The following is a 20,000-nucleotide window of genomic DNA, read 5'->3' on the forward strand; positions in this document are numbered from 1 at the left end:
TTGACTGGCAGGTGACGAGCAGCAGCACAGACATATTTATCCTTGTTCCTCTTATCGGGTTCATTTGTCTGTCCTGTACCTGTGTTTCTTAGGAAAAACTACAAACACGGGGCCTTTTTTGTTTCTTGAATTGCATTTGTCTTCCTTCAGCAGTGTTTTCAAGGTGTTCAGTGTTGTTGTGGAGTTATTTCAGTGTTGCATGGGTGTTCCTTCAGTTATGCGGTAATTAATTCAACGTTGCAATAGAATTCATTCAGTGTGCCTGTTGTAGGGCTGCACGATTATGGAAAAAAACGTAATCACGATTATTAATCAAGATGATTGATTTTTGCTGATTTTTTTAAAAATTATAACAAAATGAAATATAACCAAGAATTAATTATATACGGGATGAACTGTAACTGTAATAGTTATGTGAAAGGCAATAGCATGAAACTTAGGTGAACAGATTTCTGGCCAGAAACACCAGCCTGTCAGCATGTTCTGGCTTCAAGGATGCTCTCGAAGGCAGGCCACTATTGCCACGATTAAATCCCGATTGAAATCCCGATGTTACCAGGGTGTTTAGTTTCTTCAGTATTGCCACCATTGTCATGATATTGCTTCAATGTTGCCAAGCTGTTAAGTGTTGTCATGGTATTGCTTCAGTGTTTCCAGTCAGGGTATGAATAATTATCTACATGCATCGATGTATCGAATCGCAGCGTATCGTGGGGCATTCATAAGTATCGAAAGTAATCGAATCGCTGGCCCCTGTCCGATGCCCCAGCTCTATAACATAATGGAAGTGGAAAAGTAATTGGAAACAAAGAAATCGAATCGTATCGTGGAGAATTCTTAAGTATCTAAAATAATCGAATCCCTTCTTTAAGAAATCGAAACCTTATCGTATTGTCATGGAGGCTATGATTTACACCCCTAGTTTCCAGGCTGTTTAGCGTCAGTAGTTGTGATGTTACCTCAGTGTTGCTTCAGTGTTCCCCCAGTGCCTCCCTCTTTAGGCGATGACCTTCTGTCCCCTTAGCTGTCAGCAAGGTGCTGTTGACTCTCTGACGGGAAGTACTAATGTCATCCTGGCTGTCACGGCAGACAAGCAGCCAAGTGTAACGGCAACACAAGGCTCTTGTGTTTTCTAGGTGTCAGTATAGCTTAAGCCATTGTATTTGTATTGTTCTTTTGGAGGCATGTTACTTGTAGCAGATTTTGTGTGTGTGTGTGTGCGCGCACGTGTGTGTGTGTGTGTGTGTGTGCGTGTTTGTGTTTGTGTTTGTGTGTGTGTGTGTGTGTGTGTGCGCGTGCGCGTGTGCGTGTGCGTGCGTGTGCGTGCGCGTGCGCGTGCGCGTGTCAGTGACTTGTTTTGGTGAAAAAGTCCTCTACCGTGTCCGTGTGACTTTAGCCAAGTGGGACCATGAGAGAAGGCTCTTCGAGTGTCCATTTCCCATTCTCCATTGAGTTGGAATAGGCTTACGTACATTATGGAAATGCTTTGCACCCTTTCAAAAATGCCAATCAACTTTTTAGGTCATAGCGAGCCATTAAAAGATAAATTGAAATTTGGTTAAAAAAAAAAAAAAAAAGATACCTTATAGGATTCGTTGTGCGATAGAAAATATCCATCCTCTGGGTTGGCAGTTTAATAGAGCTCCATGCCTTTACTCCATGCAACATCTGATCCCATAATTACACACTGGCTCGTAATTATTGTTGTCATCAATTATGAGCCGCACTGTTTTACTCTCCGAGCAATTTAAATGGCACTCCAGCGGCTCATCTCTGATAAAGCGCCATTGGTTTTGTTGTTGTAGTAGTAGTAATTATCATTAACCATTTTGACATTATTATTGTAGTTGTTTTTGTTATCATTATGATGTTAGTGGTAGAGTTAGTATTCAGTAGAAGAAATATTAGCAGTATCAGTAGTAGTTGGAGAGTAGTGGTGATCGTAGGATTATTATTATTAGTAGTAGTAGTAGTAGTAGTAGTAGTAGTAGTAGTAGTAGTAGTAGTAGTAGTAGTAGTAGTAGTAGTAGTAGTAGTAGTAGTAGTAGTAGTAGTAGTAGTAGTAGTAGTAGTAGTAGTAGTAGTAGTAGTAGTAGTAGTAGTAGTAGTAGTAGTAGTAGTAGTAGTAGTAGTAGTAGTAGTAGTAGCAGCAGTAGCAGCAGTACCAGTAGTAGCAGTAGCAGCGGTAGCAGCAGCAGCAGCAGTACCAGTAGTAGCAGCAGTAACAACAGTAGCAGCAGCAGCAGCAGCAGTAGTAGCAGCAGTAGTAGTAGTAGTAGTAGCAGAAGCAGCAGCAGCAGTAAAACTACTAGTATCAGATATTATTGATGTGGTAGAGGCTTTGCCTGATGTCATATTTATTTATTTCTTCCTGGATCAATATGACATAAGGTTCTCAGCTGCCATTATGTGGCTCCCACGGTTCAGAAGGAATGAGTTGAATGGGAAAATCATGGCCATTTAGGAGATTGGCCATATAAAATATTTGGCTGTAGTATTCTTTGCATCTGCACTTGTTGTTCTCTATATATCCTGTGCACTTTGTATCTTCTAGTGATGTTGGCTATGATTATGTTCTCGTTTGAAAGTCACTTTGGTTATAAAGCGTCTGCCAAATGCGATCTTATGTAATGTAATGTAGTATTTATGGAACAATTGGGATGTAGTTGGGATGACGGGTAGTCAGATCATCAGAGTATTCATGTAAGGCCAAAAGCCATCAAGAATATCATCAATTATACCTGCTCATCACTGAAGACATGTGGGACATATTTATCATGATTTTTATTAATGTGCCATGCAGTGTCGTCGTAGAATTAATTTGACTGAAATACCAACCTTGAACTCGGCTCAGTAACTCATCACACTTCATCAAAATGCCTTGATGGTGAGATAAAAGACTCAAAATGAGCTGTTTTATTTTCACCTGAAAAGCACTTGTATGGTAACACCACTGGCGTAGACAGAAGAGCCCTAAAGTGAGTTATCAAATGTGCTTAACGGGTAATCAAATCTGAATTACCTAACTTCTAGGATCTTTATGATCAAATGTGTCTAACAAAGGCTTATTGCCTATTAAAACCAAAATATCTCAGCCTTCGAAGCACATACAAACATGAAATGAGTTGCATTTAAAAGCCAAGACCCTCCTCTTGCATTATAATGTGTTCATTCAGCTCTAACATACCCACATATTTAATAAAACAGCTCAAATCTCAATCCTGAATGTAGCGTATAAATGTGTCTCCAGGATATAATGGGTTAATCACTACCATCTGACCGCAGATACAGGTGCATGCGCGCCCACACCAGTCGACTCAGGGACAGCTTCTTTCCTCAAAACATCAGGCTGTTGAACTCCAAATCACCATGGAAATGAAACCACTCCTTCACTCATCATATCTCCCTTTTTCTCCAACTTTTTTTAAAAAAAATGCAGATACTTTTAAAAACTTTTTCCATATTTTTTCCTAACTTCTGCTTTTTTCTTTTTACTTTTTTTGGAGGACTCTGCGAGCAGGGAAGCTTTTCATTGCACATGAATTCTATAATTCATGTACAGTACGCTTGACAATAAAATATCTTGTATCTTGCATCTTACACTGCGTGCCTATTGGAGTATTGTGAGAGCCGTTTTTAGTGTTTCAAAGACTGTGGTTTGGGAAGGCACTGGCCTCTTGAAGCCCAATTGGGACCAATCAAGTTTGATATGTTTTCGGTAACGCAGATCAGAGATTCCTCTACCTTAAAAGGAAAAATATCAGATATGATACTTTGCTGTATTATAGAGGGCTGGGTGCTTGGGTTTGACTCTTTGGTGCTATTATCCATTCTGTTCTGATGACTGATTTGCGGCCTTTGAGCAATATTTGGTATAATAGCCTGCCTGCTATGACGAGCAGGACCGCCGACAGTTTGGCTGGGCCCAGGATAAAGACATTTGAAAGGACCCCAATACACAGGGAAGCCAACAGGGGGGGACAAAGGGGTCAATTGTCCCGGGCCCAGGGAGACAAGAGGCCCAGAATTGGGTCCTCAATATATTGTTAGTACTAGATTTGGGATCCTTTCAGATGACTTTGTCCTGGGCCCAGCCTAAGCTGTCAGCGGCCCTGCCAATACATACACTGTAATGAGGATCCGATTCTCGACCCCCTCTCTCTTTGGGCCCGGGACAAGTGACCCCTTTGTCCCACCCTACCGGCTTGCCTGGTGACGAGTAATGAGTGGATTGGTCTTGGAGCAGTGCCTCAATCTGGCATGTTAAATCACAAAACAACTATGTAATGCCACAACACAAAAACATCCAAAGCATAATATCCAAAAGAATATTATCACCCTAAAAAATCTAATGTGGGTTTTATCCTCCCAATCTCAAGCCAGGATTAGCTTGGTTAGGATTTATAGCGTGTGTTGTGTTTATGTAGCGAGTGAGCCGCCTTAGCTGGCTCTGAGCAAGTCAAATCAGTCAGGCCGTGCCGCATTAGCTTTTAAAAGTCTAGTGTCACACAAATGTGACAGGACAATGAAAGTTCTAAAATAATTTTGAGCTCCATAGAAAATCATTTGGAATTTTAGAGTCTTATCTGCATTGTTGCAAGACGTATTCTTTTTGTAGAGCGTTCACAAGCGCACTCCTTTAAAGGTTAAACCAGAGATTCTAGGAGCATTATGTAGAAGGTGGAATCTAAGGCATGCCATGGAGAGGTTAAAGTTCAGGCCCGGGAGCGAATTGCCTGAATGGGTCTCTGAGGAAGGTGTTGTAAGTCTGCCATAAGCGACTGAAGCCAGCTATTTTAGACATGTTTATTGAGGCATAATTGCACAGAAATCTCTTCCCTCAAGCAGTGGCCGAGGAGTCTGCTTCCAGAATGCTCTGTACTGTACTGTGTCATGTACTGTACATACAAAAACGTCATAAAAAGAAGAAAAGGGTGCTGCGAACAGTATTCTTTTGAATTTGCAGACATTTAGGCATACAAAAAGGACAAACTCACTGTGCCATTTGCATGTCACCAACCGGTGATTAAATGATTAATATTCTTACTTTCGGTATACTGTGTCCTAGAACATAATACTGACAGTGTACATATACTGAATGGTTCCTCTCCTCTCTCTCAGTTTAATGTACATATTGAACTGAATGGTTACTCTCCTCTCTCTCAGTTCAGTGTACATATGGAACTAAACGGTTCCTCTCCCATCTTCACTGTCTGCACATCAAGATCCATACTTACTGTGTGTACTGTAAAAAAACCTGATGCGTAATGTTTCCTAAGTGAAAGGTTCCTGTTCTCTCTATCTCTCCAGGAGAACCACTGCTTGCGCATCAAGATCCTGGGTGACTGCTACTACTGTGTGTCGGGGCTGCCAGAGGCACGAGCCGACCACGCCCACTGCTGTGTGGAGATGGGGGTGGACATGATCGAGGCCATCTCGTGAGTAATGCAGGCGTACTACGCACGCACGCATGCATGCACGCATGCATGCACGAATGCGCGCACACACACACACACACACACACACACACACACACACACACACACACACACACACACACACACACACACACACACACACACACACACACACACACACACACACACACACACACACACACACACACACACACATTGCTGCATTAAAAGTACTTAATTTCCTTTCATTTGCATATACTTGTTACACTACTTGTCCTAAAATTATTTCGTCCGGATTCAGAGATGGCCAGAAGCATTCTAAAAAGTACCGCAGACACCTGCAGCATTTTGTGCTTCGTTAATTAGTGCTTGATGAAGATTTACTTATTTTTATTTTCAAACTCAATTGAAATTCAGGACTCCTAGAAATGTTCTAATGCTCATCATGAATTGTAAATTGATGAGGGAAATGCTGAATTTATCCGTAAAGGTTCGGTTCGCGACTTAACCAGAAAAGTGGTCAGAAAACCCTTTGACTGTACTGTGAATGTCTAGCGGGGCTGGACTGGTAATGTGGCACATAGGGCATTTGCCCGGTGGGCTGACAGTCGCTAGGTGCTGATGATTTTGTTTGTTGTTGTTGTTTCCCCTTAATGACTTGCCCACAATATAAGTGGGGCAGCCCATTGGTCCAATCTGTAATCGACAGTGGGCCGAGCCAATCATAATAAAGTCAGCGGGCTGTGTGAAGGGCTGGCTTTTTTTTTCCCAGCCCTGATGTCTAGCATCATAACACCAGGCTATGCAGTACCCACACCTTTAAGCCATCCAGCTTTAGAATGGCCGTCTATGGGCAGGCTCATATCTGTTCCTAAAACCACTGTCGCTGCAGGTTGCGAGAGCTTCGTTAATCTGATTGGCCTTTCCTATTTGCCTATCGGTGGTTACCCGTTAAACCCTGGCGATGCCCATCATGGCTGGCGCAGCAAGGCAGTAAGGCGGCAAGGCGGCGAGGCAGTAAGGCAGTAAGGCGGAGGCATGGCGCGCCCCGGCTCCCGTCCTCATCTTTAATTGGTGTGTGTCAGGCCCGATAATGCCCCGTGCTGCGCAACACAGGCCTGATTGATTGGTGCTTTTCAGTTGCTTTTGTGTCTGTCTACCTTCCTGTGTGTGTGTGTGTGTGTGTGTGTGTGTGTGTGTGTGTGTGTGTGTGTGTGTGTGTGTGTGTGTGTGTGTGTGTGTGTGTGTGTGTGTGTGTGTGTGTGTTCGTGTGTGTGTGTACGTGTGCGTGCACACGTGTGTCGCCCCTGTCTAAGGTGTGTGCCTGTGCGTGTGTGCGCATGCGTTCGTGCGTGCGTGCATGCGCGCGTATGTCGCCACTGTCTGAGGTGTGTGTGTGTGTGTGTGTGTGTGTGTGTGTGTGTGTGTGTGTGTGTGTGTGTGTGTGTGTGTGTGTGTGTGTGTGTGTTTGCGTTTGTGTATGTGTGTGTAAATGTCTTCCCTGTCTGAGGCAATTGTGTCAGTGTGTGTGCTCCAGTAAAAGTGTGTGTGTGTGTGTGTGTGTAGCTTTGTCCGCCTCGGTCTGAGGTTATTGTGTGTGTGCGTGCCTGCGTGCGTGTGTGCGTGCCTGCGTGCGTGCGTGTGAGGTTATTGTGTATGCAGCTGAAAGGGCCGCAGCAGCTCCTGAGGAGGAGAGTGAGTGGGCATAAGCATCCCTAATCACACACCTGCCAGTCACCACTCAGCAAGAACAAGAGGGAGTGTATGCACGTGGCTGTGTTTCGACCCTTAGCCATTTCTACCATGATGTGTGTGGCATGAGACATGGCATACTTCTCCTAATGTTTGGATCTGTAAACATGTCGCTGTGGTGAGATCCAAGCAAAAGTATTCAATGTGTATGTGGTGTTGTGTTCCCAAATGTGGACCCTTTTATGACGCTTTGTTCTTGTGGTGATGTCTTTTGGCTTTTCTCTGTTTGCGTTAGATTGATTTACAGTATATTGTTTGCATTGATTTGATTTTTATACTGCTTCAACTGCAATGTCAGATATTTTTTAATTTTGTTGTGGGAAGAAAGCTAAAACATTCTTTTTTGCTCTCTATCTTTTGATCCCACTCCACACACCTCTTTTCACACACTTTCTAGCCACATAACAGTAAACACATCATTTTATTCTATTTTTATTATTTTGATGTTTTGTCTTTGGTTTGAGTGTTTATTTTAAAGGGGTGTTGGGTTCTGCTTCACTGACCAGCTTTTGATCAGCTGACAACTGTTTGTGAAGCTCTCTTCTCTTCTCTTCTCTTCTCTTCTCTTCTCTTCTCTTCTCTTCTCTTCTCTTCTCTTCTCTTCTCTTCTCTTCTCTTCTCTTCTCTTCTCTTTTCTCCAAACAATAAGCAAACTGTTAAAACTTCAGTCCCCCCAGGCTAGCTTATATGTTGCATTTACCTGAACGTGGGTCAAGGCAGTTGTGGAGTAATCTAACATGCAACATTACATTGCCCTTACGACCACTGTCCAACATAGGAATCTGGTGTGTGTGTGTGTTGTGTGTTGTGTGTTTGTGTGTTTGTGTGTTTGTGTGTTGTGTGTGCGTACCTGCGTGCGCACGCGTGCCTTTACACTGTTAATTGTGCGTTCATGGTTTTTTCAAATCTGCCATCCCCCTCACTGACCCCTGATGAGTTTGACCACTTATAAAAGTCTGTTGTGTGCTCTGGTCAGTTCCGGGCTCCACTGATGTGAAAATTGGTCCCACATTTGTAGTGCTCGTTATCTCGCATCTCGTCCATTGAGCTGCTGACAGCTTGAGGAAATGTCTCCACATGCGGTGGGTGTCTTAGACCTTAGTTCAGGAAGTGTGTGTGCGTGCGTGCGTGCGTCGTCCGCATCTGCGTGTGCGTGCATGTGTGTGCACCCGCATCCGTGTGTGTGTGCGCACGCACGCATGCGTGTGTGTGTCTCCATCTGTGCACATGTGTGCGTGCATGTGTGTGCACCCTTATCTTTGTGTGTGTGTGTGTGTGTGTGTGTGTGTGTGTGTGTGTGTGTGTGTGTGTGTGTGTGTGTATGTACACCACCAGTGTGAATTCCCTCCACTCCGCATGTGGGGGGTGTGCTAGTCCTAGTCAGGGAATCTTGACATCTCTGCAGTAAGTAATTTGCGCTGGCCAGAGCTGACGGGGCCTGCCGTGTAATGAGATCTGCGGGATTGCGGCATTGTCTGGGAATGCCAGTAGGACACTTTATTAAGGGGGGGCATACAAACAAGCTGGTCGCTCTGAAGCACTCTGTCTGTCAGAGTAAGTGTGTATGTGTGTGTGTGTGTGTGTGAGAGAGAGATTTGTTATTTTGTGTGTGCGTGTGCGTGCGATTTGTTATTTGGCGTGTGTATGTGTTGGGTGCTTGTTTGTGTGTGCATACAGTATGTATTATCTACTCCTGTGGTGAGACATGGTTTAGCTGCTTGCTCTGTTTGATTGCAATAAAGGCGCCGTGTACACAATAACCAGGGGTAGGACGTGTTTGGATAGCCTGATTGTCATTGACTTTCAAATCTCTTCGAGACTTGGTCTGACCTAGAGCATAACAATTAACGTTTCCCAAACAGCATTGTTGACCCACCTCTCTTGGTTTGCTACTGGTTGATTGGTTCCTGACAAAGTGGGTGGAGTTCCTGATTTTTCGGGAGATCAGAAACGATATTTACATTGCTCTTGGCCTGACTAGAAGCAACGCCGAAGTTATTGCGTCACTAGGAGGGCATGGCCTGGCTAATGTTTGGTTGTTGGTAGAAGAGCTATTTCCATGAAGTTTTTTCGTTATTGAAGTACTTAAGGGACAATAGTAAGCAGAGCATCTCTTCTAAAAAGATGGCAGGCGTCTTTCCCCAATGTTGGACACAGATTCGTATTTTGGAAGTACATCATAATTTGTATTTGCACCCATGTAAGTCTTAAAGCTGTGTATTGTATACATGTGTGCTCATGTGCTCTTATGCATATGCCAGTGGACTACTATGTCAGCGTTTATTCCAACATCATGTTTTAACTTTTTCATGCAGAGCTTCTGTTATTACCTGATTCTCACTCAAATGGTAACGTCCAGGTCAGTTGCGTCAGACTCTCGTAATGTCATAACAATGTTATTATGACGTTATCAACCTTTTTTAGCAAACCGTGCGAGGGGTAGGGTGGGCGCTGTGGGGGCCTCCTTACATCTGGGCTTGCATGGCCATGGGGACACTGGTTCGAGTCCGGCCCTAGTCATATCCCAATCCTACCCAGTCTCTCTCTCCCACTGACTTCCTGTCTCCATCTTCGACTGTCCTGTCTAAATAAAAGCTAAAAGGGCCAAAAACAAATCTGCATGACAGGGCTGCTTAATTCAGCAAGGTGGATTTGGCCAAGGTGGCCCTCCTTTACAGCCTTGGGCCCAGGTCGACCTGCCCTGACCAGCCTCCCTGCTTACTCTAGTATTGTGTGATGGATTTTTCCTTTGTGTATTGGCTACAGGTTGCTGCCGTGAAAGTGAACATGTACCTCCTGTGTGTTCTTGTGTGTGTGTGTGTGTGTGTGTGTGTGTGTGTGTGTGTGTGTGTGTGTGTGTGTGTGTGTGTGTGTAGTGTGTGTTTCTTGGTCACTCTCCTCCAGGACCCTATATCTTGAAAGCATCATTGCTAACCCAGTTAGCAACTCTGAAATCACATTGCAACCAAGTACGTTGCTAACTTAGTTAGCAACGACGTTGTCGAGAAATGCACCCCAGTTGGTGGTGCGTGGGGGCGATGTGTGAGAACATAACGTGTGTGTCTCTCTCTCGTCTACCTGTGGGCACTGTGGGTGTGTGTGTCTGTGTGTGTCTGTGTGTGTCTGTGTGTGTCTGTGTGTGTCTGTGTGTGTCTGTGTGTGTCTGTGTGTGTCTGTGTGTTGTGGTGATCCCACCAAGTTGGTGCGGAATGTGTGAACGTGAATATGCACGTGGGCATCAACTGTGTGTGTGTGTGTGTGTGTGTGTGTGTGTCTGTGTGTGTCTGTGTGTGTGTGTGTGTGTCTGTCTGTGTGTGTCTGTGTGTGTGTGTGTGTGTGTGTGTGTGTGTGTGTGTGTGTGTGTGTGTGTGTGTGTGTGTGTGTGTGTGTGTGTGTGTATGCGAGTGATGCTAACTGCCACCTGTCTCTCCACAGGTTGGTGCGGGAGGTGACGGGCGTGAATGTGAACATGCGTGTGGGCATCCACAGCGGGCGCGTGCACTGCGGGGTGCTGGGGCTCAGGAAGTGGCAGTTTGACGTGTGGTCCAACGACGTCACCCTGGCCAATCACATGGAGGCGGGCGGCGAAGCTGGGTACGTACGCCACTCACCTCTCCAACAGATTTACTGTTTACACACACACACACACACACACACACACACACACACACACACACACACACACACACACACACACACACACACACACACACACACACACACACACACACACACACACACACACACACACACACACTCTTTCCAATGGAGGTGCCGCACCTTTCCTCTTGATGCCTGATGGGTGTGTAGGCTCCAATAGGTGAACTATAGGAGCAAGCAAGGAGAACAGACCTGAATGCCGATGCAATATTGTACTTTTATTGCATATTTAAAAAATAAATAAAAGTGAAGTGTGCAAACGTTTCAGGCACTTCAGTCAGACCATCCTCAGTGCAAAAGAGTGTGACTGAAAGGACCGCAAAGGAATATGCTTAACTTGCATACAACCGTGTGAGAATGAATGCACATACTTACTTCAGAACTGTCAGATCACTACATGGTACTGCCGGTATCACCTAGGGGGCAGATAGCCGAGTCTCTCATTCATTTTTTTGCACCATTCCTTGACCCTACCGCAACCTCAACATTGCTGTATTGACACAATTGCCGGAGGCAATTTTCCGAACTTCACAGTGCGCACATGCCTGCGCACCTTGCAATCAGATGAGCTACTGCCCTGCAAGATTGACATAACATACGCATGACAACTAGTTTGTGCACAAAATGTGCATGGAAATGCGTGTACTGCAGCAAGAATATTCCATCCCCTGATTGGTGCATACTGTACACACGTCTCTAGTACACATTCACATTCACATTCACATTTTACATGTACATTGTATATACAGTGAGTCCAAGAAGTATTTGATCCCTTGCTGATTTTGTTGGTTTGCCTACTAACAAAGACATGATCAGTCAATAAATGTTATGATAATGTGTATTCTAATATGGAGAGACAAAATATCAAAAAGAAAATCCAGAAATCAACTTAAGAGAATATATATTAATTTATTTCCATTTCATCAAGCAAAATAAGTATTTGGTCCCCTACCAACTGATAACAGTTCCGGGCCCACAGACCAGATGGGTACTTCCGATCAACTTGTCATCTGAATTAAAGACACCTGTACATACTAACATGCATAAAAGACGCATTGAATCAGCAGAATCAGTCCATAATGTGAGTGGATCAGTCACACTCCAACCTCACCAGCATGGAACAGACCAAAGAGCGGTCAAATGATATCAGGGACAAGATTTTAGACCTGAACAAAGATTAAATGGGCTGCAAAGCCACAAGAAAGAGACTGGGTTAATGACCCAACTGTTGATGCTTTTCTTCCAAAATGTGAGGAATACAAAATGACTATCCATCAGCCTGTCTGGGGTTCTATACAAGATTTGACCTTTTGTATGGATTTGATTATCATGAGAACAGAAAGAAAGCACCCTAGACCTGTACAGGATGAACTAGGCAATGATATCTAAGCTACTGGGACCAAAATCACTGAGAAAACTACTGGTAGCACTTAATGCCACAGAGGTTTAAAATCCTGTAGTGCACACATGGTACCTCTACTTCAGAAGGAACCTGTGCAGTCCCACCTGAGGTTTGCCAACGGACATCAGACTGGTTTAGGATATGATAAGGAGGTGCTGTAGTCAGATGAAACCAAAATCAAGCTGTTTGGCATTAATACAATTCAATGTGTTTTGAGAAAGAGAAATGCTGTCTATCATCCCAAGAACACCCTCCTTACCATCATGCATGAAAGTGGTATCATTATGGTTTGAGGGTGTTTGTCTGGCCAAGGCCAACTTCACATCGTCAACGAATGGATGGAGGGAGACATATACACTGTGTGCCGAATTATTAGGCAAACAAGTTTTTTGACAATATCGTCCATTTTATACATATTGTCCGCCACCACCCTTTATGGACATGAACACCTATTGGATTTAAGCATTCCAGGTCATTCATATTGGTATAATAAGAGACTGTGTGAACGAAGGAGCCCAATACCCTATATCAGGGCAAAATTAATGTGCATAATTATTAGGCAACTTTGTTTTCCTCTCAGAAAATGAGCCACAAAAGAGATCTAACAAACTCTGTAAAGACTATAAACAATTTTGAAGTCTTCTAGAAGGGTGTGGCTGTCTTGAAATATTGGTCACATCCATCTAATGCACCGTTACAAGCCATCAGTGTCACATGCCATGTGCCCACAAAGTAACTGCCAGATTGAGAAGAATTGAAGATGAAACTACCACAAATCTATTACCCTGCAGTGCTGTTATATTCCAGAACTGAAACCTACATCGAGTGTCCACAAGAACATTGTATTCAGCACTGAGACATTGCCAAGGTAAAACAAGTTGAAACCTGAAGACCACTCAACAAGAAACTTAAGTCAAAACTGGGTCAAGAAATGTCTTTAGACAGTTTTTTCAATGGTTTTATGAACTAGTGAAAGTGACTGTTAATGGACCAGGTTGATGAGCCTATGGCTAGATCAGTGATGTGCACACTCAGATCAGTTCCCGAGTTCCACTCAAATACCAGCAGATTACTGCATAAATACCATTGTCTTCGTAAATGATGCGATTTTCTCCCTCTAAAAGATCCATCCATGGGTTCATCCACCCTGTCTGTCAAGAGTCACTTTCCCACATCCATAATACCTTTGAAAACTCTGTCCCCAGGTATTTTTGACCCAGTCCTGCTTTAATTAACTTGTTGAATGGTTGTCTGGTGTCATCCTATCTTAGCTTGGCCATGTCTCTGAGCGCTCAATACCCTGTTCTTTTGGACACTCAGTTTTGGTTTCTGTTCTGGAATATGATAGGACTGCAGGGTAATATTTTTTTTGCAGCTTCACGTTAAATTCTTCTCAATCTTTGGCAGTGACATTTCTTACGAGACTGATGACTTTCTAACGGTGCATCTGATAGTTCTGTGCGAACGTGACCAACATCTTGCTAATTTAAAGACAGCCACATCCCTCTAGAACACTTCAAAATTGTTTATAGACATTTTAGAGTTTGTTAGATCTGTTTTGTGGCCCATTTTCCTAGACGAAAACAAATTTGCCTAATAATTATGCACACCTGATATAAGGTGTTGGGCACCTTCGAATACATCCCCATTTTATAATACAAATATGCATGACCTGGAATGCTTAAATTCAATAGGTTTTCATGTTCATATAGATTGCTGTTGCAAAATATGCTTAAAAAAGACAATATGGTCAAAAAACACGTTTGCCTAATAATTCTGCACACAGTGTAATGTGCAATCATGAGTGCAAACGTCCTTCCCTCCACCACTACACTGAAGGTGGGCCATTTTTGGATCTCCCAACATGACAACAATACACAACATACAGTCAAAGCAACGAAGGAGTGGCTCAATAAGAAGCATATTAAAGTCGTGAAGTGGCCTAGACAGTCTCCAAATATTAACCCTATAGTAATTCTATGGAGGGAACTGAACCTCCCATTTGGCAAGCTACAGCCACAAACTATTAATGTTTTAGAGATAATCTGCAAAGCAAAATGGGCAAAAATCTTTTCTACTATATGCACAAATATTGTCATCAACTAAAATAAGCATCTGACCTCAGTGCTAGACAACTAGGGCTTTGTCACAAAGCACTTTATCTTCTTTAGCTAGAGGGTTCAAATACTTATTTGCCTTGAGTAAATACAAATAAATTAAAATATATTATTTTAAGTTATTTTCTGGAATTTCTTTTTGATATTTTGTCTCTCCATGTTTGAATACATATTATCATAAATTTATAGACTGATCATGTCTTTATTAGTGGGCAACCCGGCAAAATCAGCAAGGGATCAAATACATATTGGAGTCACTGTATCTGATGCTTTCCTACAAGACCTCTTGAAGACATTTTCACTTTACAATTACATTGCTCTTAACAATCGTTTTTGTAGAGAGCAGCATATAAACGGCATGCAAGGCATAACATCTAGAATAGTGTAGGAAAGTTTTGATGATTAAAGTGAATTTTGTCAAGGACGGGAAGTAACTCATTGAGTCCCAAGCCCCTGCAAAAAAATGCCTGCTAAATACCTAAGCCCTTTTTGGGTAAAGGTGCCCTCAGCCTATAAAAACCTAAATATCTCAGCTTCTGAAACACATAAAAAGCATTAAATAAGTTGCATTTCAAAGGTTAAACCCCCATCTTGCATTAGAATGTGTCGATTCAGCTCTAACATACCACATTTTTTATTAAAAATCTCAAATCTCAAGAGCCTGAATGCTGCGTCCATGCACTTCAGGCGCCTGGGCCAATGTTGCTCTACGCAACATTCAGCATCAATGGGTTAAAAACTTAACTCCTCACTACCTACTTACTGAATACATTTTAAAGCAGGGCGACAATATTTTTTTTTTGTCTTTATACAGCCCCTTGAATTGTCTCTCTTGGAGTACTACAGGGAAATGTGCCACGTCAAAACTAATTCTGTAGCACCTCTCACGCTCTTACAAGTTCATGAACCATTGAAATGATTTTGGAATTGTTACATTCTATAAGGTTGAAGTAACTTCTTAGTGTTGCTTCCACAGATTTCAGCATGAACATTTCCCTCAAGGGGTGCTGTGAAATGAAATTCTGATTGAAATAAGCTCTCCTCAGTCAGTGCCTCTCTGGGGCGTTTGCGTGTGTGTGTGTATGTGGGGACTGATTCACTCGTCATAGCCGCATCTGCTCTTCTTTCTGGAAGAGGAATTTATTGTGTGTGTGCTAGTGCGTGCATGCATGTGTGAGCATGTGTGCGTGAGTGTGACTGCACTCTGTGGACGGAATAAGGACAGACCAATAACAAAAAACTTGCTTAATCTCTACAATATCAATCCGGAGAAGGGGATGCCATCTACGCATATGCGCATCAGGCTTGTACGAAATTCCGAATGGAAAGAATTTCAATTCAAAATAATGCCATAATACGAACACTAGGTGGTGCCATTACCCTGAATTTCTTTGAATTTAATCTACACCACCCATTGAAAGTACATAGAACACCACCACCTAGTGTTCGTATTATGGCATTACTTTGAATTGAAATTCTTTCCATTCGGAATTTCGTTCAAGCCTGATGCGCATGTCCTAAGACAGTGGTTCCCACATGTATTTTTAACCCCCTCCCATATAGCACATTGTGCTATAGGTTTAAATGTATGCAAGGACGGCCTTCTCTCCGCGGCCCTTCTCTCCGCGACCATCCTGCAAGACGTTGAAATTGCCCATGTCCAATTGCCCAATTGCTCATATCCATCCTGATCCTGTCTACCAGTGTAATGGTCCTGCCGTGGCTTGAGTGGCAGGGCACTGTACTGCTGCACCGGGGACCTGGGTTCGATTCTAGCCCTAGGTCATTTCCTGATCTTCCCCCATCTCTCTCCCACTCGCTTCCTGTCACCATCTCAGACTGTCCTGGCAATAAAGGCATAAAAGTCCCTAAAAATATTTTTAAAAAATGAACACCAGTGTAATGTATTGCATGGGGCTTAATGCATCAGCTCGGTCCTTACTGGTTGCTGTGAAATAACGTCCACCATTACTTGCCTCTGTAATGTTTCTTCTGTGGTGAGATACAAATACAAGTATTCAAATGTCTATGTGTGTGTGTGTGTGTGTGTATGTGCGTGTGTGTTTGTGTGTGTGTGTGTGTGTGTGTGTGTGTGTGTGTGTGTATGTGCGTGTGTGTTCAGTCGGATCCACATCACCAAGGCCACACTGAACTACCTGAATGGAGACTACGATGTGGAGCCTGGAAATGGGGGCGAGAGGAACGTCTACCTGAAGAAGCACAATATCGAAACCTACCTCATAGTGGGCTGTAGCCAGAAAAGGGTACGGTAAAAAAAATCCTCTCTCTCTCACTCTCTCTCTCTTCTCTCTCACACTTATAGTCTCACTTCCACTCTCTGTCATCTCACGTTTTTATAACCTCATTCATGCACTCATTCCTTTATGCATTCATTCATACTGTATATATTCAACGCTCCATTACTGCGTAACTCACTCACTCACTCATTGCTTAATTTTTTCACTCACTCATTCATTGCTTATTATTTCACTCACTCACTCACTCACTCACTCACTCACTCACTCACTCACTCACTCACTCACTCACTCACTCACTGCTTAATTCTTTCACTCACTCACTGACTCGTTCACTTACTTATTGAGTAGTTGAAACAGTTAGGCAGTGTACAAGTGAGCGAGTGAGTGTATGGTTGTGTTCCATGCCACTTCAACCCAGGCTGTAGGAATGATTGAGTCATGTTCACAGACAGCAACACTCTCTCTGGCTTTTCAGAGTCTAATTTTATACAGCACCCTCAAGCAATACTTAAGGCTACATTCTGCCCACTGTTTTTGGGTTTTCCTGAACCCATCTCTCTCGCTTGCTCTCCCATACACTCTCACTCTTACTTTCTGTCTCCCCTCTCGCTCTCTCTGTGTCTCCCTCTCTCTCTCGTGCTTTCTGTGTCTCCCTTTCTCTCTCTCTCTCTCTCTCTCTCTCTCTCTCTCTCTCTCTCTCTCTCTCTCTCTCTCTCTCTCTCTCTCTCTCTCTCTGTGTCTCCCTTTCTCTCTCTCTCTCTCTCTCTCTCTCTCTCTCTCTCTCTCTCTCTCTCTCTCTCTCTCTCTCTCTCTCTCTCTGCATGCATGCCTCGCCTCACTAACTGCACCTGCTCCATGGCCAGTCCTGCCCTGCTTAGAGTAACTGACAGAAATCCATTTCATGCTATCCTGGCATCCATTTATAAACAGCCTGGCCTTCTCTGAAGACTGAAGCCAGGGCAGCAATATGTACGCTACGCTAACATCTTTTTTTAACCTCCCCACCACCATTCTACAGTCAGCGCACATTACATGACCTTCCATGGGCAAACTCGAATAAACTGTGACTCTTGTGCGTGTCGGCGGCGTCTTCTCTGCCTCTCTGACTTCGTCTGGTTCCTTTCTCCCGTGACTTCTTTTTGAAGACCTCTTTTAGCCATTTTTTTCTTTTGTCATTCCATTCCATTTTGGGAAAAAGAAGCTTTAGAGATCAAAATGCCACTTTTCAGAATCGCTGCCGTCTCACGTGCTCTGCCCATCCGTTGAGCTGCTTTTAGTAACCTCTCTTGTGTCGGCGTCTGTGCTTAGTAACATCTCTGTTTCTGTTTTTTCCCCTTACTTATAGTGTCATGCTTGTTGCACACTGGTTGCATTTGTGGCAAAGCCATTTCTGCCTGTCTCTGGTGACTGGCTAGACATCTGTCTGATATTTGTGGCTGGGACAGACAGACAAAGGTGTACTGTCTCACTGAGTTTGTGTGTGCGTGTGTGTGTGTGTGTGTGTGTGTGTGTGTGTGCCACAGAAAGAGGAGAAGGCGATGATTGCCAAGATGAACCGCCAGCGCACCAACTCGGTGACCCACAACACGTCGCACTGGACGGACCGGCCCTTCTACAACCACCTGGGCACCAACCAGGTTTCCAAGGAGATGAAGAGGATGGTGAGTAGTAAGCCAGTGGTTTTCAACCTTTATGGAGCCAAGACACACGTTTGGCGAGGAGAAAATGTCAAGGCACATCACCAATTGTAAATCTAAATTTAAAAATGAAACCCCATGCCCCTACCCGTGGCCTAACGGTAGGGCACTGGGCCACTGCGCCGGCGACCTGGGTTTGATTCAAGCCCGGGTCCTTTGCCGGCCCTTCCCCGTCTCTCTCTCCTCCTCACGTCCTGTCCATATCTTCACTGCCCTGTCACACAAACAAAGGCAACCCCCCCCCATATATATATGGCAGCGATAAATATACAAATATATAAAATAAAACCCCATTGCCTATATTTGCAATGTACAGTAATTTTATAATTTTCCACGTCACACCAGATCTCTCACGACATACTAGTGTTCCCCAGCACAGTGATTGAAAAACACTGGAGTAAGCCAAAGATCTGCCTGCACATATGTTGGTATGTACGGTAATTGGAAAACAAGTGCCTAATGTCTGTGAAATTGTTTCACTTGGTGCGCCAAGCCGCCAACTCAAAAAAAGTAGAATACATCTAACTGTACATGTGTTAATATGGGTGTACTATATGCCCATACATGCACACATACACATAGACTCACCTACGCACACACAGTACTTAATTATACAAACAAATGCAATCCCTTACGCACATGCATGTACGCTTACACCTACACAGTACACACACACACACACACACAACTACTCATACTGAAGTACACATGCACACACGAGGAGTGGAAATTAACCAAGCAGTCAAGCAGCCCTAAGCAGTTCTAAGCAGTGCCAAGCAAAAATTAGGTCATGATTTACTACACAAAAGTTTGCAGTAATAGAAGCAATATTTTTTTACAATGCACAACTTGTATAAAGCCTATTCAGTGTGGATCTTCCATATGACTAGCCTAACAGTAGGTGCACAATGGAGGTCTGCCACAATTACTTTTCCATAAATGTTGCTTTTGTGTCTTTTTTTAGCGTGTTTGTGATCTTGTGAAACACTGTGTCAGCTGAGGTGTTTTTTCGCAAGTCAAGTTGAAGGTGTTGACAAAGCTTTAAAGAAAGTATCGGCCGCCATAATGGGTGTTTTTCTGGCAGAGTACACCTTGTTCCACTGCCTCCCTCCCTCCTCCCTCCTCCCATCGTTCTGTCCTCGTCTCTCTTTCCACTCGTCCACTCTCACCTTTCTTCTCTTTTTGTCATCCTCTGTTGGTCTCTGCCTTCGTGTGGCTCATTGTTTCTCTTTCTTTCTCTTCTCTCTTGTGTATTCTTTATCTTCCTTCCTTTCCTCCTCTACCCTATAACCGTTCCCTCTTGACTTCTCTCCGTCTCTCCGTCTCTCCGTCTCTCCGTCTCTCCTTCTACTTCTCTCCTTCTCTCCTCCTTCTCTCCTCTTCTCCTTCTATCCTTCTCTTTCTCTCCTTCTCTCTCTCTCTCTCTCTCTCTCTCTCTCTCTCTCTCTCTCTCTCTCTCTCTCTCTCTCTCTCTCTCTCTCTCTCCCTGTGCCAAGGGCCCTAGGCAGTGCCTGCTCAGATTAAGTAAAAGTATGATTGCCTCCAAAGGCATGCACAGGGATTTTTAATTAGGCAGAAGGGACGCCCCAATTAGGCCCCCACTCCTCCTGAGGCCCCGCTGGGACCCCCCTCCTCTTCCTCTCCTCCTTTACCTTCTCTGTATCTCTCTTTCCTTCCATCCTGTATCACTCCTCTCC

At 43.8% G+C, this 20,000-nt stretch overlaps 1 protein-coding gene across 3 annotated transcripts in view; it reads left to right on the forward strand.

Annotated features, from left to right (window-relative positions):
* The window catches only part of adcy5 (adenylate cyclase 5), a 170,231-nt gene that overhangs the window by 102,181 nt on the left and 48,050 nt on the right, over nt 1-20,000 (forward strand). For all 3 annotated transcript variants that reach the window (XM_063214191.1, XM_063214192.1, XM_063214193.1), the window contains exons 5-8: nt 5,311-5,438; nt 10,605-10,763; nt 16,471-16,612; nt 18,130-18,267. In XM_063214191.1, coding sequence (XP_063070261.1) covers nt 5,311-5,438; nt 10,605-10,763; nt 16,471-16,612; nt 18,130-18,267 — 567 coding nt within the window. The remainder of the gene's footprint in view (nt 1-5,310; nt 5,439-10,604; nt 10,764-16,470; nt 16,613-18,129; nt 18,268-20,000) is intronic.

The sequence above is a fragment of the Engraulis encrasicolus genome, chromosome 13 (assembly GCF_034702125.1).
Source record: "Engraulis encrasicolus isolate BLACKSEA-1 chromosome 13, IST_EnEncr_1.0, whole genome shotgun sequence".
In the NCBI taxonomy this organism is placed as follows: Eukaryota; Metazoa; Chordata; class Actinopteri; order Clupeiformes; family Engraulidae; genus Engraulis; species Engraulis encrasicolus.